Genomic DNA, 25,857 nt, shown 5'->3' with positions numbered 1-25,857 from the left:
TACTATATATCCACACCTCCAGACCACCAGAAATGTAGATTTTTCTCCTGGGTCACTGCCAGTTCTCTGCCGCCACCACCACCAACCACCCCACCCCCATGTCAGTACAGGGTTTCACTGCTGCTGTTCCACCCTCTCTGAAAGAGGAGCAGTGGAGCAGTGGAGACTCACAGTTGTAAACTGGTGTGTTTTAGGTTATTTTCTCTTCCCCTCAGCAGTCTTTTGTTGATAAAATTCACACTGAAGGTGCTGCATCAACTGGCAAACTGCCGGACTGGAACATTTCTCCTGCATATGGGCTTTTAGCCCTAGGAATATCTCCTCAAGACCCTCTTTTTCCATAAGCCACACGTGTTTGCACTCGCTTGCGGCTTGGTGGGTTCCCAAAGTTATTCTTCTTCTAGCGTTTGCCCTTCTTCCGTAGCCAGTCAACAGCGTCAGGTTGAAAGCTGTCAGGAGCTGCTTGTTGCTGGCTTTGAAAGTGAGTGGGATCCATGTGGATTCAGTCGGCTAGGAAGGATCGTCAGTTTCCACAATGAATGGGTACTCATGGGATGCACCACGAGAAGGTCGATCCAATGCATCCCGTTCCCAAAGTGATCTTAGTCTTATCTTTTTGCCTTCACAGGTGATCTTTGCTGTTCCTCCTTGATCAGGGAGAGCAAAATGCAGCTGCTGCTACTTCATAGCCATGCCTCTGATAGTCCCCTCTATAGAGCTCTCTCACCCCAACTTTGGTCCTTTCCTACCAGCATGTACCAAGACCCCACCACCCTACCAACCCCCTCCCCAGTCCTCCCCTAGAGTTCTTTGTTTGGCTGCAATATACCACACCCAGTCCTAGTTTCACTTGGGTTTTTCTCTTTCTGTCCTTATCTCTTAAATTCTACTGATACTTAAGTGAGACGATGTGGTATTTGTCCTCTTTTTGTCTATTCTCACAACATGATCCCTTCAGTTCCATCCAAGATGAGGCAAAGGAGATGACTTTACTAGCTGTTCATGATTATCTGGGTTGTTTTTTAACTTTAAGCTATTACAGACTATTCTTAAAACTGTTTTTTTTTTTTTACAGAGAAATTGAGGTAGTGTTTATTTTCATCTTTAAGGAATATTTAATATCTATAGATAGAGAAATATATGACTGGACTTCTCTAATACTTTAAAAATGTTTAGTTACTTGTTTGTTTGTTTGTTTAGACTGTGTTATATAGCCAGTTGGTAGAATCCAGGCAGAAACATGCTAATAAAATGGATATTCCTCCAGCTATTCTGGCAACAAATAAGATACTGGTGGATATGGCCAAAATGAGGTAAATTAATCTACTTTAAAATAAAAAATAATAAAATAACTATTAACCTATTTATTTATGATATTGCCCTGCTTACCAATTAATACTCTTTTCTTTGTGGTGATAGTGATACTTGTATTTCTTATTCACAAGTTGTCCAAGTAGCATTTCTTTAAATGGTAGAAGCAAAGAAAGATATTATAAAATAAGATTACTTATTATTTATTGTTCTTAGTTGCTGGTAAAACATGTATTTCTTGAGTATCACTATGGAACTGAACATGAACTACATTTCCGGAGTAATAAAATACCAATGGCTCCTTTCTTTCTTTCTTCTTTTCTTTTCTTTTTTTTTTTTGATGACAGGCCTACTACTGTTGAAAATTTAAAAAAGATCGATGGTGTTTCTGAGGGCAAAGCTACCATGTTGGTCCCCCTTTTGGAAGTTGTCAGACATTTCTGTCAAATAAATTGTGTTCAGGTAAAGTATTCTGGCTTGCAGGAGCCCAAAGAGATTTTTTTTTTTTCATTTCAAGAATATCCTGTAATTAAAGTAAAAATTTTGTCTTTATTTCCTTTTTTTACACTAGACACTTAAAAAATTAGACTGTTTCTCAGTATATCAGTTATAAAACTTTGATTTATAGGCCAGGTGGTAGCACACCTGGTTAAGCACATAAACTGTAGCGTGCAAGGACCCGGGTTCAAGCTCCTGCTCCCCACCTGCAGGTGGAAAGCTTCACAAGTAGTGAAGTAGAACTGCAGGTGTCTCTGTCTCTCTCCTTTTCTTTCTCTGTCTTCTGTTTCCACAAATGTTAGACCAGTTTACATTCCCACCAGCAGTGCATTTGTTGTTTCTGTCCTTTCTGATGTATAATATCCTCACAGGTGTAAAGTGATATTTCATTGTTATCTTTATTTGCATTTCTCTAATAATCGGTGGCTTTGGACACTTTCTTACATGTCTCTTGGCCCTCTGGACCTTAGATATTTTAGCATCTATATTTTCAGGGATGTTAGTCTGTAGTTTTCTTTTATGTTGCTTATCTGTCTACCTACGGTATCAGGCTTCATAGAAGGTATTAGGGAGGGTTCCTGTGTCTTTGATATTTTGGAAGAGTTTGAGTAGCGTAGATAATAACTTCTCCATAGAGGTTTTGTAGGATTCAAATTTAAAGCCATCTGAGCCTGGCTGGAGTTTTGCTATTGGGGAGGTTTTTGTTTACTATTTCAATTTAGTTGGCTATAATTAGTCTATTCATGTTTTCCAGTTCCTCTTGGTATAGAAGCATGTATGCTTTTAAAAATGTATACATCTCTTTCAAATTCTCTAGTTTGGGGGCAGATAGTTATTCATAGTAGCTTTGCATGATACTTTGGATTTTTATGGTATCTATTATGATCTCCCCTTTCATTTACAGTATGATTAATTTGAGTCTTCTCTCTCTCTCTCTTTTTTTCTTTTGTTAGGTGTCTGGCCAAGGGCTTGTTAGATTGGTTTACCCCTTCAAAAAGACAGCTCTTAGGTTCCTTCACCTTGTGTACCTGTTACAAATTTTAATATTGTTAATTTTTGCTCTTTCTGTTATTTCACTCATTTTGAGATTTTGAGATTTTTTGCTAACATTTTGTTTGCTGCTGAATGTTTGTTCAGCTCCACTGTGATCTGAGAAGATGCTTAGAAGGATAATGATGTTTCTGAATTTATTGTTGTTATCTTTGTGGCCTAGCATATTATCTATTCATGAGAATGTCCCATGTGCATTGGAGTAATCAGTGGCATGGGGTCTCAGCATGGTTAGAATGTAACCCACTTGTCTCCAGGAAGAGGACACAAGGTCTGGTGGTTGCTTTCAGGATGAGATTGGGGTGGGGAATGACAGCAGTTCTGGCAGGAGGTGGAGAGGGGTGGGAGACCCCTGAACACAACCCAGCTGACTGTGTGGGGTGCAAGGATTGGCAGTGGCATATGAGTGGGACTGCGGCTCGGGAGTCCTAATGTGAAGTCAAGATTTACCTGGCTCTCTCTGGACAGGGCTTGAAGACTGGCATTAGTGCACATGGAGGACAGCAGCTGCCTGGCATGGGCTTCCCCCATGAAGGTGGAGGTCAGGGGCTTGAACCTGGGCCCTTGTGCATAATAACATTTGTGTCCAGGCCCTTTATCCTTCTCTTTAAACTTGGTTTAAGTATTTGGTATGCATAGTCATTAATTTATAGTAAAAATACAACTGAGTAGTTTCATTTGATTCAACTAATACATTCACTCCTATAGAATTATATGGGACACTGAGTTACCAGAATACTGTTTATCAATGCTAGAATGTAACTGTATATTCTTTTTCTTTTCTTTTTTCCCCTTCTTATTAGTGATTTAAAAATGATTGATAGGATTGTAGGATAAGAGGGGTACAATTCCACACAATTCCCACAACCAGTGTTTCACATCCCATCCCCTCCATTGGAAGCTTCCCTATTCTTTGTCTCTCTGGGAGTATGGACCAAAGATCTTTACAGGGTGCAGAAGGTGGGAAGTCTGGCTTCTGTAATTGCTTCTCTGCTGGACATGGGCATTGGCAGGTCCATCCATACCCCCCAGCCTGTTTCTATCTTTACCTAGTGGGGTAGAGCTTTGGGAGGTGGGGCTCCAGGACTCATTGATGAAGCCATCTGCCCAGGGAAGTCAGATTGGTATCATGGTAGCATCTGCAACTTGGTGGTAGAAAACCATTAAAATATAAAGCAGAACAAATTGGTTTTTTAAAAATATTTTAAATATATTTATTTATTGGATACTAACAGTCAGAAATGGAGAGGGAATGGGGTGATAGACAGGAAAAGAGACAGCCACTTGCAAAAGCTTTCCTCCTGCAGGTGGGGACCTGAAGCTTGAGCCAGGGTCCTTGCGCATTGTAATGTGCACTCAACCAGGGGTGCCACTACCTGGCCCCTGCAGAACAAATTGTTTAGTAAGCAGGTGAGATTTGGGGTCTTCATATTGGAAGAAGCCTGGAAGTCTATTTTAGGTATATTCCAAGGGGCTCATGACTTTAATTAAATTTTTTCCTGAGCCTGGGCAGCTAACATGCAGGTGGTCTAAAGGCTAAAGGTATTGTTTAGGAGGATGGTGTCAAGTTGGAAATAGGACTAGATAGTTGGATTAGGGCAGAGAGTAGCTCCCAAATACAGTAAAAATATGTAAGTACCGTTAGTATAAATTTTAATGAGTCTCCTTCTCAGCACCAAAGACAGATTGAAGTTTTGCCCATCTGTCTTTCCTGTGTTTATGTTCCCATCCATGGTCACTCTGTTCAGTGTCATTTAGGTACATATTCTTTCACCAATGTAAAAAATAAACATGATTTGATTTAACTTTTCCTTGTTTAGATTCACTTTTCTTTATTGGAATCGAATTCTAGTTCTTCATTCTTGAGATTATTACTCTCAGATTACTTTGCTAACTGTTGAAAGTTTCTAAACCTTGTGGGTCACATACTTTCAGATGATATCATGACTTTGTCCCATAAAATCTAACATCTTTATGAATTTCCCAGTATCAGTTATACTGGTCACATTCCCAAAATGTTGGTATAAAGATATCCTATTACCTCCATGTGTACATGGTAATTCTGTGGAATCTGAGTGGTGAAATTTGATTTAGGTGTTCCTAACCATTTAAGACCAAACTTGATAAGATGAAAGGGCTTCATCTTTATTTAATAATTTTTTATATAATCTAGCAGTGTCTATAAATAACCTGGAAACCTTAGGTCTTCTGGTTTTGGCTGGCTTCTCTGCCAAATTGCAGTTGTCCCAGGAATCAGCAGATTAATCTGTCCACTTTTTATTTAAAATAAAAATAGATGAGTGTTACCACAAGTCATGCTGAATTTAATTCTTTTAGTTTCTGGTGTTTTGAAAGTTGGTCAGTGTTTTTAATTTTATTTTTCTTTTCATTTTCCTTTATTTTTATTATTCTTATAAACACTGGACTTATTACTGAAGCTCCAAGATTCCTCTGTTCCTACAGGATTTTTTTTCTCTTTTCTGCCTCCCCCCAATTTTTTGTCTTTTTAATACCCCAATTTTAAAAAAATTTATTATCTTTATATATGTATTGGATAGAGCAGTCAGAAAAGAGGTAAGAGAGTGAGACCGAGACAGAGACAGACACCTGCAGCACTGCTTTGCCACTTGTGAAGCTTTCCCCCTGAAGCTGGGGACTGGGGCTCGAACCTGGGTCCTTGTGCACTGTAATTAGTGTACATTCAACCAGGCATGCCACCATCCAGCCCCCTCCCCCCCTTTTTTAAGATGGAGGAATAAGAGACAGAGAAGGAGAGATGCCACATCTCCATTGTAAGTGAAACTTCTTCCCCTTATGCTGCCATGTGGTTACCAGCGGCTTGAACCTAGCACAATGCCCAGTCCAGTATACTGAGTGATCTATCTTCTGACTCGAGTCAGCATTTTTGAAGGAAACTAGGTCAATATGTCATTGGTTCATCTCCTAATCCTATCATAACTGTCACTAGTCTTTACATTTTTCAGGCTTTTAAAGATTCCAATTTTTTGTCATTGATCTTATTTTTTCAGTCATCCGTCTTCTTTTGAACATCTCATAAGGAATCATATTCAAGAATTACATAATACTTAAAATTTAGAGAGCTACAGTATATATATATATATATGTGTGTGTGTGTGTGTGTGTGTGTGTGTGTGTGTATGTGTGTGTATTACAGTATGGAGTTATATTTCTTAGACATATTAGAATTTATGACTATATTACCTAAATTTGAACATATGTATTCATTTACTTAGTATTCAGTTCCAAGGTAAAGTATACTACCTTGAAGCTCATTTTTTTATTCTCTTTAATTGACAGAAGGAATTTCTGGGGGGGATAGAGCATGTGAAGCATACCTCTTGCAGGTGGGGAGCTGGGGGCTCGAACCCAGATCCTTGCTCAGGTCCTTGTGCTTTGTACTGTATGTGCTTAACTGGGTGGGCCACTGCCCAACCCTACAAATACTTTGTTTAAAATTTCAGCCCTCTAGCCTTATTTTATTATTTTAAATCAATATGCAAAAATAAATTTTGATTATTCTTAGAGATTTTGTGTTACTTCCCCACATGTCTAAGAATATATTGATATTTTGTCGCTAAACTGTTGTTCCAATGATCATTTTGTTACATTTAAAATTTTGTAGACAGACCTCTTTTCAAGTACAGAGCCTCAAGAAGAGCAGAAGAAACTTTCACAGTCTGTTTCCATCACATATTCTTTATTTCAAGAAAAGAAGATGTCTTTGGTAAGTGAAAATTTAAGTTAGAGGGGATGCTTAAATTTATCTTAATATGTTTTATTGATTTTCTAATACTAAGTTGTGGCTTGGCTTAAATTCTATTTAAAGTAAAATAAATAGCTAAAAACTACTAGTATGTGTACTGATAAGTAATAACCTCCAAGCTATTCTAAGCTAAAGAAAAATAAAAGGAGGGATGCTGGGTGGTAGTGCAGCAGGTTAAGTGCACAAGGTGAGAAGCCCAAGGACCAGCGTGATGATCCAGTTAGAGCCCCTGGCTCCCCACCTGAAGGGGGCGAGGCTGCTTCATGGACCAAAGCTGCTTCATGGGTGGTGAAGCACGTCTGCAGGTGTCTGTCTTTCTCTCCCCCTCTGCTCTCTGTCTTCCCCTCCTCTCTCGATTTCTCTCTGTCCTATCCAGCAACAACTACAATAGCAGTGATAACAATAACAGCAATAACAAGGGCAACAAAATGGGAAAGGTGGCCTCCAGGACCAGTAGATTCATAGCACAGGCACCAAGCCTCAATGATAACTCTGGAGGCAAAGGGGGAAAAAAAAAAAGCTGCAGAGCAATATGAACACAGACATATAAATGTGTGTGTATGTATGTATAGAAACATCTATGCATAGTGCATAGTTCTGAGTTCACATACACTTGTGCATATAGTAGACAGAAATGCATAAAATATTTCTGGTATGGATGGATGTCCAAACAGTTGGAAAGAAGTTTTTTTACAACAACATACTTTCACTCTACATCTAATACTATTTTATTTTTTGAACCATGCCCAAAATTCATTTGAAAAAGTAATTACTGTGACAAATAGTCATGCTTGATTTGATATAAATCCTTATGGCTGTTGAGAGAGAGAGACAGAGAGAGAGAGGTGGGGTAGAGACTGAATGAAACTTCCAGCTAAGTTTTATTGATTTGGATTCTTATCCTCTCTGCTTTAAATTGATTTAATACAAGCTATATGATCCAGTGCACACTTTTCCTTATTCTCGGTGTCTCCATCTGTTAGGCTATGTTACATGTGGATTAGTCTAGTTACAATCTAATATGAATAAAAATGTAAACAGCTCATATCTTGTCTTAGTCATTTAATAGATATTCTAACTAGATAGATTCCTTGAAGACAAAATTTATTATGAAGTAAACTAAATAATTTCACTGTGTTGTTTTTGAAAGAAATAATAAATATTGAACAATAATGTCAGCTTCAAGCTTTTATTTAAATATAAATTATATGTATATGTACATAAATAATTTGAGTATATTTATGTATGAGTTAGCCTTAATTTTTTGAATGAACTGTATTCTAATGTTTAGCCATGAGGAGGGTTCATGTGCTATATTAAAAATTCATGGTTAAATGTATTAAGAATAGGATATTTTCACTTATGCCTTTTATTATTTTTTGGTTGTATTTTATTGTATAGTGTGATGGTGTAATTATCTATACCTCTCAGGAGTCTTGCCAGTTAACCACAAAATTAAACAGTCCTGCAGATTCATTAATACAATTAGTTTTTAGGTAATCTGATGCCTGGTATCAAATAACACTGGCATTATGCACACATGGTGCACACTGTTTGGTGGAAAAGGGTAGACATTTCATGAAAGTAATTGAACTTATAAAATATTGCTTTAAATACTCTAGGCTGTGACAGTATTAACATTCACACAAAGTCCAAATGCATACTTTTAAAATTCTTTTTAAAAGAATACTATGATTGCCTAATAATTTTAGAGCTTAGTGACTATATTTTCGAATGTTTAAGAGAATGTGTTATAAAAACATGTTAAGTATATTTAAAGTTATCTTATTTAAAAAAAAAATTATATTTTCCCTTTTGTTGCCCTTGTTTTTTTATTGTTGTTGCAGTTATTGTTGTTGTTATTGATGTCATTGTTGCATAGGATAGAGAGAAATGTAGAGAGGAGGGGGAGAGAAAGAGAGATACCTGCAGACCTGCTTCACCGCAGGTGGGGAGCTGGGGTCTCAAACCAGGATCCTTATGCCGGTCCTTGCACTTTGCACCACGTGTGCTTAACCCACTGTGCTACTGCCCGATTCCGACCTTACTTTTTTAAACTATATAAATGTGTAGCACTTAACCAAATTTAATACCATCACTTTATAGTCAGTACCAGAAAAATAGCAGTCCTTGTTAAACTGTGGTTATTATTTACTTTTGAATGAAATTAATTTAAAACACCTATTATTAAAATCTTCTCAAGAATCTTGTATAGTGGCATCTGGATCCTTATATTATCACCAAGCAATTTTGCACTTGTCTTCTTGGAAATTCCTGCAACTGAAGTACTGTGTGCTTATTTTTTTTTTTTAAAGTATATAGAATATTGGGCTACACTTGACTATATTTTCAGTAGGTTGTAGTAGCTAGTAGACTTATGTAGAATGACTCTGATGCTAATAGGTTTTTAAAGTGAATAATTATAGAGGTAAGGACTGATTTCTTAGCTGAAGCTGGGCTAAGTTTCATTCAATAGCTTAGATAATAAAAAGTGGAAACTGGAATTCTATAATGTGGATAGTTAAAAAAAAAATTAAACAGGTTTAGTCTATTATTTTTCCATGAACATTTACTTCCTGCATCTTTGTGTATTTTATTTTCATCTGATACTTAGAAAATTTACTGGTTGCTTTGCTTGTGTTTCTGTAGAAAAGTGTAGCTGAGAACAGGATTCTGCCTCTCACAGCAGTTGGCATGCATTTATCCCAAGCGATGAAAGCTGGCTACCCAGTCGATCTGGCAAGAGCCGGCCTGACTCCAGAGGTTCAGAAGATTATTGCTGATGTTATCCGAAACCCTCCCATCAACTCAGGTGATAACCATGACCTTACTTTGCAGCTTTAATGACTTGAGTCACTGAGCCTAGGCGAAGTAAACAAGCTGATATTTTCCATTTTAATAGTGTTAATTAGCGATGCTACTGCTAAAATTTTTCATATTTACAGTGCTTTTTTCCTTATTTTATAAAAAATGATTTTTTCCCCCTCATTTTATACAGAAGAAAGTTTGTGGGATTTTTTTTTTCTTGCCATTTTCAGAATACAACTTGGAAAATCCCCAAATAAAGCATTTTTTATTCTTTTCTAAGTTCAAACTTATTGCTTGAAGAAAAACACTTTAACTGTATTTATTCCCTTTAGCTGAGTGACTCTCTCTTTTCCTGAACATTTCTGATTCCTTGTCATTGGTTTTACTTAAATAGCTTCTCAAATCAAGAGTGGGGTAAGTCTTTGTCGTAGTAAAGGGAGGAACCAAAGTTCTGTATGACCCTCTTAGAAGGAATTCCTCTTGTCACTTTGAATCTCAACTATGTTCCGATAAATCAAGTTCCTTTGCCTGGCCTCTAGAAATTTTACACCTGTTTTTAAGTTTTTGATTTTTTTGCAGTAGTAAAGATAGGTACATGTGTGGTGTTGCTTTTTGCTTTTAAAATCATAAACAGTTGACATGGACTTGGCAGACTTAGGGGCAACTGGTTCCATTGTTGGATCTGTAAGTTTGGAGACAAATAATTGAAAAAAAAAAATCTCCATGTGAATGGATGCATATAGTTCAAGCCCATGTCGGTTATCATTGTAAAGCTACCAAATTTTAGATTTAGAAAGGATATTAGGAGTCATTGAAATTTCATTTACCACCTCTCTATTTCTGTTTGCGATACAAAAGTTCAATATTACATAAATATGGAATAGCTACAAGAATAAAAGAGATAACCTTTAAATGTAAATAAGAAACTACTTAGCAAAGGGCTTCTAGGTAATTTATGTATAATTTGTAGGTATAAAATGGTTGAAGCAGTCTAAACCAGTTCTGTTGGGTTACAAAAAATTTTTTTAATTACTTAGTTCGGAAAATAAGACATATCCTCCCCAGATAACCCATTTAGGTAGTATATATTTTAAAGAATAGATATTTTTAATTAACTTATAGTGCCATTTAAATAATCCCTTTTTATTAGCATCTTGTTTTTAGGTGTGGTTGGTTTCTATTTTAAGAATAAGCAATTTGCAAAAAAAAAAAAAAACTCTCATTTGTAACTGATGTTTGAAGCATACTTCTATGACTAATGCATTTAATTCTCAGGGCATCCCATAAAACAACATTTGAAATTTAATCTATGCAGTGTCTTTAGCACTGACCTGACTTTGGGTTTTGAAGACTGGAGGTGCAGGTGCTTCAGGAATGAGGGAAGCATATTTCCCTTTATTTCCATTTTCTTATCTTTTTTTCTTTTTTTAAATTTTTTATTTAAGAAAGGATTAATTAACAAAACCATAGGGTAGGAGGGGTACAATTCCATACAATTCCCACCACCCAATCTCCATTTCCCTCCCCCTCCCCTGATAGCTTTCCCATTCTCTATCCCTCTGGGAGCATGGACCCAGGGTCATTGTGGGTTGCAGAAGGTAGAAGGTCTAGCTTCTGTAATTGCTTCCCCGCTGAACATGGGCGTTGACTGGTCGGTCCATACTCCCAGTCTGCCTCTCTCTTTCCCTAGTAGGGTGGGTCTCTGGGGAAGCGGAGCTCCAGGACACATTGGTGGGGTCTTCAGTCTAGGGAAGCCTGGCCGGCATCCTGATGACATCTGGAAGCTGGTGACTGAAAAGAGAGTTAACATACGAAGCCAAACAAATTGTTGAGCAATCATGGACCCAAAGCTTAGAATAGTGGAGAGGAAATGTTAGGGGGGTACTCACTGCAAACTCTAGTGCACTTCTGCTTTCAGGCATATATTTTGCAGTAGTTTACGGATACGTGTGAACATATGCTCTCTCTCACAGAAACTGTTATATATCTAGGTTTTGGGACTTGGTTAGAAAGTGAACCACCTGAGATGAAATTAGAGTATACTATGAAAGGAAAGGTCTCACCCGAGTAATGAAGTTGAAGGGTTGTCATTCCACACGTGAAGTCTCTGGACACAGTCTGAAGTGAAGCATGTTGAGGTGGCAGTCATTGTGTTGGTTAGGTTGTGATTGGCAGATGCAATATTATTTGATATGGATTGGGAAAGGCATATGGGAAAGTGGGCCCTATCCAAGGGTTCCAGGACTGGGGGAAGTAGAGGCTCTATAGTGGAGATGTGAGGTTCCTGCTGTCTTAGGGTTCAAAAAGACAACCGATAGTTAATGTTATCATCACATTGTTTGGTAATTGGGTTAACTTTGAAAAGTCCTTTTGTTAGGGTTTGCTGTACAGTACCCAGTATCTTGTATATAGCTGTGCTATTGGTTGCTTCTGATCTACTTGGTCTAGGCTTTTGAGAGAGTCTGCATATCAATTACACAGCCTATATATTGAAAAGATTCAGTTTATGTACACTCCTAGTAAAATGTAGTCATATAAATCACTAGTTAATACGAGAGGGGGGAAATTAATTGTATGTCTCAAAGTTTTTCTTTTCTTTTTTTTAAAGATATTTTTAATGTTTTACTTATTCGGTAGAAACAGAGAAATTGATCAGGTATGGGGAGATAGAGATGAAAAGAGAAACACCTGCAGCACTGAAACTTCCCCCTACAGGTGGGGATGAGGGGCTTGATCGTAGGCCCTTGAACATTGTACCATGTGTGCTCTACCAGGTGTGCCCCACCCAGTTCTACTTTATTTCCATTTTCTAGGGAAAATATCCTAATGCTGTGAACATTGGAAAGAGAGGAAAACTTTTGTAGGCAACAATCCTCTTTTTTTACAATGTTTTCTAATTCAGTTCACAGACTTTCTAAAATGTTCTGTACAATTAATTTTAAATTTTTATTTTATCCTTCACAGATACAAATAAAATAAAACTGATTCGAATGTTTGTTCCTGAAAGCATTGACACATACCTTATTCACCTGGCGATTGAGATCCTGGAAAAAGATAGTGACAACAGACTGCTATGCCAACCTTCACGGGATTCCAACAAAAAGAGAAATCTCCCTAGCCCTGAGGAGAGCTGTTCAAGTTCTAAGAGAAGCAAGGAAGAAGAAAGCTCAAATATCACCAAGGTGTTAATTATATGTTGAATTTTCATCTAGTGTCAGATACAATGTCTGATAGTGTATCTTGATATTAGTAATTCTAGTTGTGTGTGTAGTGGAGGGAGTTTCCTGTGTGTGCACACACACGTACTCAGTAGGTTCTTTGAAGGTCTAGTATTTGTTTCTGGTTTGATTTCTTTTTTATATTTTTGTTTATTATAGAAAGTTCCATTAAGTTTAATTTTTATATTGCTTTATTATTTCTTTTTGTAACATTACATTTATTTTGTAATCTTTGTATGTTGGATAGAGACAGCCTGAAATTCAAAGGGAAGGGGGTGAAAGAGAGAGAGAGAGACAGAGACACTGCAGCCCTGCTTCACCACTCGCAAAGCTTTCCACCTGCAGGTGGAGACCAGGGGCTGGAACCCAGGTCCTTGCACTTTGTAACATGCACTCAACCAGGTGCGCCACCACCCGGCGCCTGTATTTCTGTTGCTTTGTGTTTCTTCTCTAGAGATTCCTACTACCTATTATGTTGGATCTTCATTTCTTAGCTTCAATATCACTTCTTACTCAGTTCTTCTCTTCTCCTGAATTTAACTGATTTTTCACCTTTTATTTTATTTGGACATAGTCTATTATATTTATTGCTATATTCCTTATAGTTTAATATCTATTTCTTTAAGTCTTCTTTTATAATTCTTTATTCAGCTTCCCTCTTCAGTTTTGAGCTTCTCTGATTTTGATTTATGGTGTTCTTTTGTGTTTTGAATTATCTTTTTCTTATTTAAAAAGTATTTATTTGAAACCCAGAAGATGGTTCTGTAGATAAGGACTTTCAAGCATGAGGTCCTGAATTTGATGCCTGGTACTGCTTGTACCAGTGATGCTTTGATTCTCTGACCCCTGAAAACACCCTACTTTCATTAACAAGTGACTTAGAACTCAAACTTAGCTCTGTCTTTTTCCTAAGGGTTTTCTTTTCAATTTATTTTATTTTATTTTATTTTATTTTATTTTATTGAGAAAGCAAACCAGAGCATCACAGTTACATATGTAATGCTGGGGAGCAAACTCGGGACTTTGAAATCCAGTGCTCTGGCCATTGTATCATCTTCTGGGTTGCTTAAATGATGTTCTTAATGTATTTTGGCATATGATGAGAGATTCAGTCTTATTTTATCTCTTAGCAAGTCTTTCTGGTGATTGGGATTTGACCTTTAAAATTTTGCCATTGTTCATATTATTCAAAATTGGTTTTCTGGGACTCTCAAAAGAAGTCATGTTTTGGGAAAGTATTTCCAAGTTCACTTAGGTCTTGTTTATAAATTGGAAAATGCAGTACTATTAACAAACAATGTCAAGATGCTAAGAAAAATGCCATGTTAATATCATTATGAGAATCATTGGTAAAATTCAGTACTTTAGAACAATAAGCATTTTCTTTTGTAGTTTTTTTTTTTACTTTGTCTAAGGAAAAAGTACATTCTATCACTATTTTGTATTCTGAAAAATATAAAGGTTGATGACAAACATTCTGATGTTACTTTATCAAAAGAAGAATGTCACAGAAATACACTAAAACTAACTTCTTGGAATCAACCACTCAGTGATCCTGAAATAGAAGACTTATTTACAGATTCTTATTCACAGGTAAAATTGATTTTAATAAGTAGTTGTCATAACAAATATGTTTAACTTTCTCTTATTTTAGGTGAAATTAAATGTAATGTTTCTATATATGTTTATGTATTTATGCATAATCATCAAAGTGAGCTGAAGTTTTATATTATTATTTTTAATTTTATTTATTTTCCTATTTGTTGCCCTTGTTGTTGTAGTTATTATTGTTATTGTTATTGATGTCATCCTTGTTAGATAGGACAGAGAGAAATGGAGAGAGGAGGGGAAGGCAGAGGGGGAGAGAAAAATAGACACCTGCAGACCTGCTTCACCACCTGTGAAGCGACTCCCCTGCAGGTGGGGAGCTGGGACTCAAACCGGGATACTTATGCCGGTCCTTGCGCTTCGCACCATGTGCTAACCCGCTGTGCTACCGCCCGACTCCCAAGTTTTATATTCTTAACTGTAATATTAAATAGTTTGTTACTGAATATCAAAAATATGTTAATACTCCCTTAACATTTTTATTATAATTGCTGGAAATTTTAGTCATACTTATGAAGGAAGCAGTCACTAACAGGCATTATTTGTAAAGTCACTCCAGATACTGACTATAAAATTTCAAAAGATACGCTGGTTGCAAGTAAGCATTTTCCCCATTTTCAAAGAAATATGATCATTATTACATTGTACGACAAATGCTGAAAGTCATGCTTTGTAGAATTGTTATATGAAATAAGACTTTAAATGCTGTTAGCAATCAGTTAATGAATATTAAGAGTAAATGAAAATGTATTTTGATAGTTTGCATATATTCTCATTTTCTTCCCAGGTAAGTCAGTGATATGTGTATTATCATTTTAAATTTTGATATGAAGAAAATGAGGCTTAAATAGCATTGATAAGGTCAGACATTTAACAAGTAACTCAGAACTCAAACTTAAGTTCTGTCTGGTTTCTAGTCCCTGTTTATTGCATTGGCATTCAGATACAATAAGACAGATTTTTTTTTTTCTTTTCACCATCTGTCTTATTTTTTCCCTCCTTTACAGTCTTCCTTCAATTCTACTGGAGATTCAATCTAACTGTCAAAAACTATAGTTGCCTATGACTATAATAGATTTTGGTATTAAGATATTTTGGAAGGATAAATAGTTCTGCGTCTCTTTTATCTTGACCCAGATGCCTTTTGTCTGTGTTACTTTATAAAACTTGCTATGTCTAAGTCAGTCATACCTTTGTATAATGTAGATGTATATAAATTTGATCTATACCCTGGTCTTCTCTTCCCTGTGAAGAAATAAAAACTTAGGAGAAAACTTGCTATCTTAGCTGTATACTTCTCTTAATTTTTCTTAAAATGTGATAGCCCTTTCTTCTTCACTGCATTCACATTCGTGAAAGAGACAGTGTAGAATATTATTCTATCGTTCTAGGAAGTGCGAGGAATCAAACCGAAGTCTTTATTTACCATGCTAGGTTGTTATTTACCGTCTTTATTTGCCTCTACTACTAAGTCACCCCCCCCCAACCCCCTATGGTAGATTTCTTTAAATAAGTTGGAAGATTTAACTGGTTTTTGTCTCATCATCATTATCATTATTATATAGCTTTAGTTTTTCCCATTTATAAATATTTCAAACCATTTTTAAGCACAGAAAACATAAAAGTGGAGTCGGGCAGTAGCACAGCGGATTAAGTGCAAGGACCTGCGCAAGGATCCTGGTTTGAGCCCCTGGCTCCCCACCTGCAGGGGAGTCGCTTCACAAGGGGTGAAGCAGGTCTGCAGGTGTCTTTCTCTGCCCCTCTCTGTCTTCCCCTCCTCTCTCCATTTCTCTCTGTCCTATCCAACAATGACAACATCAATAACAATAACTACAACAATAAAACAACAAGAACAACAAAGAAAGAAAGAAAAGAAAACATAAAAAGGAACAAGCAGTTGATGAACCAATACAATATACAGGGGAAAGTTTTCATTCTTGAAATAAATTATACTCTGCATTTTAGGCTTACAAACATTGTCATTTAGATGAGGTTCTGCTAAAGTTTGTCATTCTTCGCAAGAACTAAATTAACTGCTGGCTCCCCTACTGTATTTGTTAGAATGATTCCTCTGTTACTTTATAGGATCTAGTGCTCAAACTGAGACAACATAAGATTAATACAATCCTAGATGTATAGCGGATTTACCTCTTTTTTTTTTTGATATGCCATGAAATATAATGTACAACCATAGTTTTTGGGTTCTTAAAATAATTTGGTGGAAACTTAAAAAAAATACATATATCTTTTATTTATTATTGAATAGAGACAGAGAGAAATTGAGAGGGGAGAGGAAGATAGAGAGGGAGAGAGATAGAGACATCTACAGCTGTGCTTCACTACTTGTGAAGCTTGCCCCCCCGACAGGTGGGAACCAGGGGCTTGAACCTGGGTCCTTGAGCATTTTAGTGTGTATGCTTAACTATGTGTGCACCACCACTTGGCCCCGGGGGAAATTTTTAACTGAAACTTCCTTGGTATGCATACACTAGTACCCTAAAATTGCAGTAATTACTATGTTTGTTTATACTTGTCTTTTATCTTGGAAATTGAATTCAAGTTTACAGCAAATTCTTTTAAGAGTATGAAGTAAAAGCTTTTTTTTTTTTCATTAACTTACTGAAATTTATTTGGACATTTGCAATATCTCAGCAACTCTGCAAGGTTATGATGATGGTTGAATCCCTTTCAATCTGTCCACCAATGTAAATGTAGAGGTTAATTGCCTTTTCATGTGCATTATATTAGGGGAAGGGAGAGAGTCCATGCCTGCATGCAGTTCTGAGGCAGGTGCCTCCCTCAGAACATTAATCAATTCACTGTTTTTGGCCAAGCCAAAGCAATACATTTCTTTTCTCTTTTATTTATTTAGTTTTGATCAATAAGTAAAATTATATAGATCTCATCACTTTGTTCTAGTTGGCAAGAGGAGCATGCTAAGTGCATAGTCAGTAATTTGTGTTACTATCTTGGAACTGATCAGCATTTTTAACAGTACAAATACTTGTTTTTTCTTTTTCTACTCTACAGACTGCATCTGAGACTTCAAAGAGAAAAGCGCCCGAGAAGGGAAATTATACCAGTAAAAACGTATCAGCGAAAATAAAAAAGAGGGGCCTTTTTAGTTAAGTTGGCAGTTAATTACCTGAGTAATTAAGTCTGTGTCTTGCTTGTGTTATCAGAGGGGTGTTTTATTTCATTTCTGAAAGGAGTAATACCCGGTTTAAAAATGATTCTAATTTAGGAGTAAAGCTTGCTTATCTGTTGAAGAACTAGCACCTTACAACAACCTTGCCCAATTCACAGAGTACTTGAGTCTTGGAGAATTTGAGTATATTGTAAAATGAATATTAAACTAGTTTCTTTTATGATTGCTTTGTTAAACTGTGTACTACCTTGTTTTCTAATTTCTTTATTCCAACTGTATATTTGGAAAATGTATGTGTCAATTTTATGTAAATAACGGGTTAGTAGTATTGTGACTGTATGTATGATATATTCTTAAATTTTCAAGCTTCTGTCTTGCAAATGAAGAAGGCATAGAGCATATTTATTCACAAATTATCTTTAAGAAGCTTTTCTACACACTCTTAAATGGTATTAGTGGGCCAGACTAGTGAAAATAAAACAAGGTTTTGGACTCTTAAGTGCGGAAGAATAAGACAAAGACTAAAAGACAAAGACTAAAAGAATAAAAGACTCCCCATTGCACTCGAAAACTGTACACTTTGTATCTATATACCATTTCTATTATTTTTCAATAAAGCAATGCCATTCATACTGGAATTTTTAAAAAGGCTTTTCTTCACCTTTATTTAATTATATTGAGTATTGCTTTTTGAGACTAAGAATCTGATTGTAATATCTACTTATACAGCACATAGAGAAGGGTCAGTTGATAGCGCATCCAGTGAAGCTGCTCGATTCACCGTCAGTGGATTCGATTTAATATGCTATAATCTCCATCCTAAACACGGCCGAGCCATCTACGCCAAATCGTGTCTTGCGGGCGTTTACCACAGGGCCTCTTCAACCTTCTACGACTCCATTACTATTGGAACTATTCAGCTCGTGGCAAACGCTAGAAGAAGAAGAACGATGTGCAAGGACATGGATTTGAGTCCCTAACCACCACCTGGAAGCAGCAATGCAAAGGGGAAGCTTCTTGAGCAGGGAAACAGTGCTATGGTGTCTTTCCTTCTCTCTCTGTATCTCTCTCCTTGTCTATTACGTACTCCCATCTAAAAAAGAAAAAGGAAGTCTTTGGTAGTTATGGAATCATGCAGACATAAAGCCCGAGTAAAGAATTCCTGGCAGGGAATCGGGCTGTAGCGCAGCGGGTTAAGCGCAGGTGGCACAAAGCACAAGGACCGGCATAAGGATCCCGGTTGGAACCCCGGCTCCCCACCTGCAGGGGAGTCGCTTCACAGGTGGTGAAGCAGGTCTGCAGGTGTCTATCTTTCTCTCTTCCTCTCTGTCTTCCCCTCCTCTCTCCATTTCTCTCTGTCTTATCCAACAACGACAACAACAATAATAACTACAACAATAAAAAACAAGGGCAACAAAAGGGAATAAATAAATAAAATAAATATTAAAAAAAAAAAGAATTCCTGGCAGCAAATATATATGTGTATATTTAACTCATTATCTTACCAATTGAATAAGTCATGGATAATGTAATTTTAGTTAGTTTACCACATAGCCTTTAACTGACTTTTTCAAATAAAGTAACTTGTAAATAAAGAAGATATATGTTTATTGTATAAGAACTAGAAAATCCATAGAAGTGAACAAACGAAACCAACTTTTTTTGTGCATCTTCTCAGATCTTTTTATATTCATCTCTTTTAGTTTGTTACATGAATAATACATGAGTAACTTTTGCTTGTAAATCAGTCAAGCTAAAAAAAAAAAAAAATCAGTCAAGCTAAACATAAAACTGAAAGTCTCCAGGGAGTCAGGCTGTAGTGCAGCAGGTTAAGTACAGGTGGCGCAAAGCACAAGGATCGATTTAAGGATCCCAGTTCGAGCCCCTGGCTCCCCACCTGCAGGGGAGTCGCTTCACAGGCAGTGAAGCAGGTCTGCAGGTGTCTATCTTTTTCTCCCCCTCTGTCTTTCCCTTCTTTCTCCATTTCTCTGTCCTATCCAACAATGATGACAACAATAATAATAACTACAACAATAAAAAAAACAAGGGCAACAAAAGGGAATAAATAAATAAAATTAAAAACTTTAAAAAAAATTTAAAAAACTGAAAGTCTCCTTTATCCCTACATTCCCACTACCCACCTTTTTGAGAGGGTAACCCCTATTGGATATGCAGTATTTAATTATGCAAAATATAATCTTTTATATTTACACATTTTTGAATGTGCCTATATACATAGTCTTACTTTTTTAAAGTTTATTTATTTTCTCTATTGTTGCTGTTGTTTTTTATTGTTGTTATTGATGTCGTTGTTGTTAGGATAGACATAAATGGAGAGAGGAGGGGAAGACAGACGGGGGGGAGAGAGAGACACCTGCAGACCCGCTTCACCGCCTGTGAAGTGACTCCCCTGCAAGTGAGGAGCCTGGGATCGGAACCAGGATCCTTACGGAAGTCCTTGCGTTTCGCGCCACGTGCACTTAACCCGCTGCTCTACCGCTTGACTCCCCATAGTCTTACTTTTTAATAAAGGGAATTATGCTATGTATAATTTGCTACAACAAATATATATATATATAATATGTATATATTTGTTTATATATATATTTATTTAATATATATTTAATATTTATTTATGAAAAGCACTGACAAAAACCATAGGATAAGAAGGGTACAACTCCACACAATTAGCACCACCAAAACTCTGTATCCCCTTCCCTCCCCTGATAGCTTTCCTATTCTTTACCCCGCTAGGAGTATGGACCCAGAGTCATCATGGGATGCAGAAGGTAGAAGGTCTGGCTTCTGTAATTGCTTCCCTGCTGAACATGGGCATTGGCAGGTGGATCCATACTCCCAGTCTGTCTCTCTCTTTCCCTAGTGGGGTGGGGTTCTGGGAAAGCGAGGCTCCAGGACACATTGGTGGGGTCATCTGTCCAGTTGGCATCATGTTAGCATCTGGAGCCTGGTGGCACAAATATTTTTTATTTAATACACTATGAAGTCAATTTATATTGGTCTACTCTATAGCTACAAATGATTCCATTTGGTGAATGTACAATAATTTATATGATCCCCTTCCTATTGGTGAATTTGTAGTTTTTTTATATGTATTTCAGGTCATTTTTAGAAGTAGAATTGGGAGTCCGGCGGTAGCGCAGCGGGTTAAGCGCACGTGGCGCAAAGGGCAAGGACCAGCTTACAGATCCTGGTTTGAGCCCCTGGCTCCCCACCAGCAGGGGAGTAGCTTCACAAGCGGTGAAGCAGGTCTGCAGGTGTCTATCTTTCTCTCCCCCTGTCTGTCTTCCCCTCCTCCATTTCTCTCTGTCCTATCCAACAACGATGACAACAATAATAACTACAACAATAAAACAACAAGGGCAACACAAGGGAATAAATAAATAATAATAAAATAAGTATTTTTAAAAAAATTGGATCAAAGCTCTGGCATGGTTGTTTTTTGAATGCACCAGGCCTTGGGCTCATTCCCTGGCACTATCAAAAATTGAAACAACTGAATGTAATCTACAAATTGTTAGGGCTGTATGAGGTTGTTTTGGAAGATATGCAGAGGCGAAAATGTTTATATTTTTATAATGGTGATACATATTTTTATAATATGATGTGATTTTTCTGACATGTAGATATTTGCTTCAAGGGTACAGAGCAGAAGTGAATAAAACCTTTGATACCTTAATATAGTCCCAAATAATTTATTAATTCTCAATCCTTAAATACATACACATCTTTTCAATATTCTGTATGATGAAATGGCTAGTGAATAGAAGGGTTTCTGCAGCACAACAAAATAAGGATGGATTTCAGGAAAGCACTCACTCGATTGAGTTGTTGATTAAATTAGTTGCTCCCCCCCCCCCCCATGGAAAAGGCTGACTAAAAGAAAAACTGTTTGAGATTGGGGGTGGAGGGGTAGCATCATGGTAATGTAAAAGACTTTGATGCCTGAAGTTCTGAAGTACCAGGTTCGATCCCTTGCTTCATTAGCTTCTGATAAATCAGAGCTAAGCAGTGCTATGGTCTCTTTCAGTATCTTTTTGTCTGTATCTCTCTCACTAATAGAAAATAAATTGAAAAAAAAAAACACCTTAATTCTTCAGACTTATTTAGTGGACATTTTCTTAAGAGCAAGTGAAGGCAACCTTTGACTTTAATTTAAGAAATGATGGTTAATTTGTTCCCATTGATAAAATTTGATATTTCTAGCATAACTTGTACTTTTAGAAAACTTCTATCTAAGGGAGGGAATTGGATACAGAATTCTGGGGGTGGGAATTGTGTGGAAATGTGCTCCTCTTATCCTATAGTCTTGTCAATATTTTCACTTTATAAGTAAAAATTTAAAAAAGGAAAAAGAAAATTTTTATCTGCAACCAGAAGCTTTACAGCTTCCCAATTTTTTTAATGAGATAGGCAAGATTAGCAAATTTGATTCTTCTGAGCATTATGGAAAAATTTTGTCACCATAGAGGAGATCTGCAGACATAACTCAGTGAATTAGTAAAAATCATGGCTTAAAGATCTATTTCAAGTGCAGGAATGACCAGTGGAGCTATCACTGTCATATCATTAGCAACCTTTAAGAAACCGGCGGTAGGGGAGTCGGGCTGTAGCACAGCGGGTTAAGCGCAGGTGGAGCAAAGCACAAGGACCAGCATAAGGATCCTGGTTCGAACCCCGGCTCCCCACCTGCAGGGGAGTTGCTTCACAGGCAGTGAAGCAGGTCTGCAGGTGTCTATCTTTCTCTCCTCCTCTCTGTCTTCCCCTCCTCTCTCCATTTCTCTCTGTCCTATCCAACAACAACAACAATAATAACTACAACAATAAAACAAGGGCAACAAAAGGGAATAAGTAAATAAAATATTTTTAAAAAATTAAAAAAGAAACCAGCGGTAGCACAGCAGGTTAAGTACACGTGGTACAAAGCGCAAGGACCTGCCCAAGGATACCGGTTCGAGCCCCCGGCTCCCCACCTGCAGGGGAGTCACTCCACAGGCGGTGAAGCAGGTCCGTAGGTGTCTGTCTTTCTCTCCCCCTCTCTGTCTTCCCCTCCTCTCTCCACTTCTCTCTGTCCTATCTAACAATGACAACAACAATAAAAAAAAAAAGAAGAAACCAACACTTGTTTATTCTTGATATAGTTTCAAAAAGAAGTGCCTACAACAATCTGAAATGACTATTAAAATATACCCTTTTCAGCTACATAACCTAACGTCAAACTTTTTTCATAGACTTTGGCCAAAACGGCATGGCAAAACAAATCGTACATAGAAGCAAATCTGAGAATCCAACCACTTTTCATAAACCAGAGGAGAAGAGCTGCAAAAATGTGAACCAGTGCCACTCTTCTTACAGTCAGACAGGGACAGACACTAACTTTTCAAATCCTATATGTGTGTTAACGTGAACTGGACTTAATATTTTTTAAACAAATATTTTTTGAAAATTTTCAGTTCCATTTTCTAATATTAAATGATGGTCATAAGCCACAGTAATTGGGGATGTGTTGATTGACAAGACTTGTTACTGTGTACCTTTTCATCTCTCCCTGTCATGTGTCTGCATACCACATTCTCCATCATAGGACACTGAATTACCACCTCACCACATGACCGCCCCACTTCGGTGTCCATGAATCTGCTGCAGTAGACTTTGCTAAAGTTTTCACCTTGCATTTTCTCTATTCTTTCTTTATTATTATTATTCTTATTTGCCACCAAGGTATTATTATTATTATTTGCCACAAGGTGGGACAAATGGTGGGTTTAATGCCCACACCGTGAATCCACAATCCTGGGAGCCATTTCTCCCTTTTCTTTCTCTTTTTTAGAGAAATCGAGAAGGCGGGGGTGGGGGGATATGGGAAAGAGAATGATAGACACCTGCAGACCTGCTTGACTGCAGGTAGGGAGTGGGGACTCAAACCTGGGGCCTTCTACATGGCAATGTACTCAACCATTACCCATTTGCTCATCAGTAAGCTATTTTTATTGCTACTGAGGCTATCACAGGGGCTTGTTGCCTACACCACAAATCCCTCATCAAGTGTCCCCCCTGCATGTGGAGATCTGGGGCTTGAACCCAGGTCCTGGCATGGCAATGTGTTGTGTTCTACCAGGTTCACCACTGCTTCACTCCACTCCCCATCCCCACCCCTTCTTTGTTACTTTAGCTACATTCTATGAGTGAGCTTACCCAGTATTTATTCTCCTCGCTTATTTCACTTAGAATGATTCCTTCAAGTTCAATCCTCCTCAATTTTTAATAATATAAAGAGATCTAGAAGGTTGAGAACTGCTGAAAAGTATGTTAGCATAGATGTAATATTTATTTCTTTAAACTTTAAAAAAATATTAGAGACAAATTGAGAAGAGAGAGAGAGTTTGAGAGGGAAAGAGACAGAGAGACCTGTAGCCCTGCTTCACCACTCGTGAAGCTTTCCCCCTGCAGGTGGGGACCAGGAGCTTGAACCTGAGTCCTTGCTCACTATAAAGTGTGTACTTCACCAGGTGCACTACCACCTGGCCCCTGATTAATATTTAGATGAACTATTTAACTGATGTAATTTTCTTGGACATTAAATATGCTTCTGATTTTTGCTACTTTGTGCTCTGTTTTTGACATTCATAAAAAAGTATAGTATAATGGCATTCCAAATATATAACCAGAAGGAGAAGAGAATTATTATTTTTGTTGCCCAATATGGTGGGCTTTGTGGCTTCCAGCATACATTGTTTCTCCATTTCTGTGGAGAAATATAATTCTTTTTTAATTCTTTTTTATTAATTCTAGAGACAATAATTTCAATTTGGATATAGTATTGGCCCCTATGATCTCATCTCAGCTAGTCTGACAATAGTGTTTGAGCCTAGGGTATGCATGTGCCCTCTTTTTTGTTCCACTTGAAATGAATATCAGGACCTTTTGGGAAATGAAGCAAATAATCCTCCTTTTCCCTGCTGTTACCAGTGAGGAAGCATGGACTGTGGAGGTATTTGAGCAATTTTACCAACGTGAGGTATTCTTTAAAGAAATTAACACTGGGGTAGGCAAGACAGAAACACTGTACAAAAAAAACAGGTGATTGGTGATACTGTTGACCTACTATCTCTCAGGTGGGGAAGTGAACAAGGGAGGGTATAGGCAGTGTTTCCAACTGGGTCAGGGAAGTCCTTGCCAAAAAGAGTTTAGCTCTGGAGTTAGGATTGGTTCACCCTGAGCATATCAATCTCTTACCAACCTCACTTATCAAATACATTTCATATTTGGGCTTAGAATCATTGGAAAGTTAAATGAAGGAATTATGTTTAACACTGTTCAGAACAGAACACTGTAGGGGTAACATATCAGCTGTTCTCGTTCTTTACCTGTAGGGGAGCTACAAGTGAAACCACATAATCAGAAGATTGTCTATTACTATGATTTTTAAAAATGGGGGTGAGAATTTAGTAATTTTCTATATTGAAGGGTACCATGCTAGATTTCTCTTTGCATAACAGTTATACTGTCTACCCTCACTCCCAGACTAGACTTCTCAAAATGTCAAAATAACTGTTATACTTCATTTAAACTTTTTTTTTTTTTTATCACTGGGCTTATCGCGGAGGCTTAGTGCCTACACAATGAAACCACTGTTCCTGGCAACTGGCAACTATTTTTACTATTTTTCTTTCTATTTTTTTTTTGAAAGTACAGAAATTCAGAGAGGTGGGGAGATAGAGAAGGAGAGAGAAAGACACCTGCAGGCCTGTTTCACCTCTTGTGAAGTGTGTACCCGGCATGTGGGGGGGGGGGGGCAGGGCTCACACCCCAGTCCTTGCACATGGTGATATATGTACTTAACCAGGTGCGTTACTGCCCAGCCCGCTCATTTAGGTTTTTCAAAGGATGCAGGAGTAACATTCTAGAAGCTGTTAAGAAAACAGAGCACTGGGATAGTTGACTCAGTATAGTTCACAGTCTCCTCCATGCATGGATCCCTGAGTTTAATCCACAGCATTGTGTGGGGGCACCATGGTCGGCACTGGCAGAGCTCTGTGGTGGAGTGGTGCTATAATGTCTTTCTGTCTCTTTTTGTCTCGGTAACTTCACTAAATATTCTCATTCATGAATGGATTATCTATCTATTTTCTTCTTGTAGCGTTTGCCCTTCTTCCGTAGCCAGTCAACAGCGTCAGGTTGAGCCTGATGTAAAGTTTCGAGACCTCCTTTGAATCTGGAGAGGTGGCAGTCGTTGACTATGTGGGTCATAGTCTGTCTGTAGCCGCAGGGGCAGTTCGGGTCGTCTCTGGCTCCCCAGCGATGGAACATAGCGGCGCACCGGACATGGCCTGTTCGATAGCGATTGAGGAGGGCCCAATCATAACGTGCTAGGCCAAAGCTGGGTTGACGCTTGCAGGGGTCTGTGATGAGGT

At 37.6% G+C, this 25,857-nt stretch overlaps 1 protein-coding gene across 1 annotated transcript in view; it reads left to right on the top strand.

Moving 5' to 3' along the window:
• The window catches only part of WRN (WRN RecQ like helicase), a 107,145-nt gene extending 89,082 nt beyond the window's left edge, over nucleotides 1–18,063 (top strand). The window contains exons 27-33 of the mRNA XM_060171545.1: nucleotides 1,201–1,313; nucleotides 1,659–1,773; nucleotides 6,503–6,604; nucleotides 9,293–9,455; nucleotides 12,416–12,633; nucleotides 14,131–14,262; nucleotides 17,308–18,063. Coding sequence (XP_060027528.1) covers nucleotides 1,201–1,313; nucleotides 1,659–1,773; nucleotides 6,503–6,604; nucleotides 9,293–9,455; nucleotides 12,416–12,633; nucleotides 14,131–14,262; nucleotides 17,308–17,406 — 942 coding nt within the window. The 3' untranslated portion in view covers nucleotides 17,407–18,063. The remainder of the gene's footprint in view (nucleotides 1–1,200; nucleotides 1,314–1,658; nucleotides 1,774–6,502; nucleotides 6,605–9,292; nucleotides 9,456–12,415; nucleotides 12,634–14,130; nucleotides 14,263–17,307) is intronic.
• The last annotated feature ends 7,794 nt before the right edge of the window (nucleotides 18,064–25,857 follow it).

This window comes from Erinaceus europaeus, chromosome 2, assembly GCF_950295315.1.
Source record: "Erinaceus europaeus chromosome 2, mEriEur2.1, whole genome shotgun sequence".
Lineage (NCBI taxonomy): Eukaryota > Metazoa > Chordata > Mammalia > Eulipotyphla > Erinaceidae > Erinaceus > Erinaceus europaeus.
This window is presented reverse-complemented; position numbering and strand designations above follow the sequence as displayed.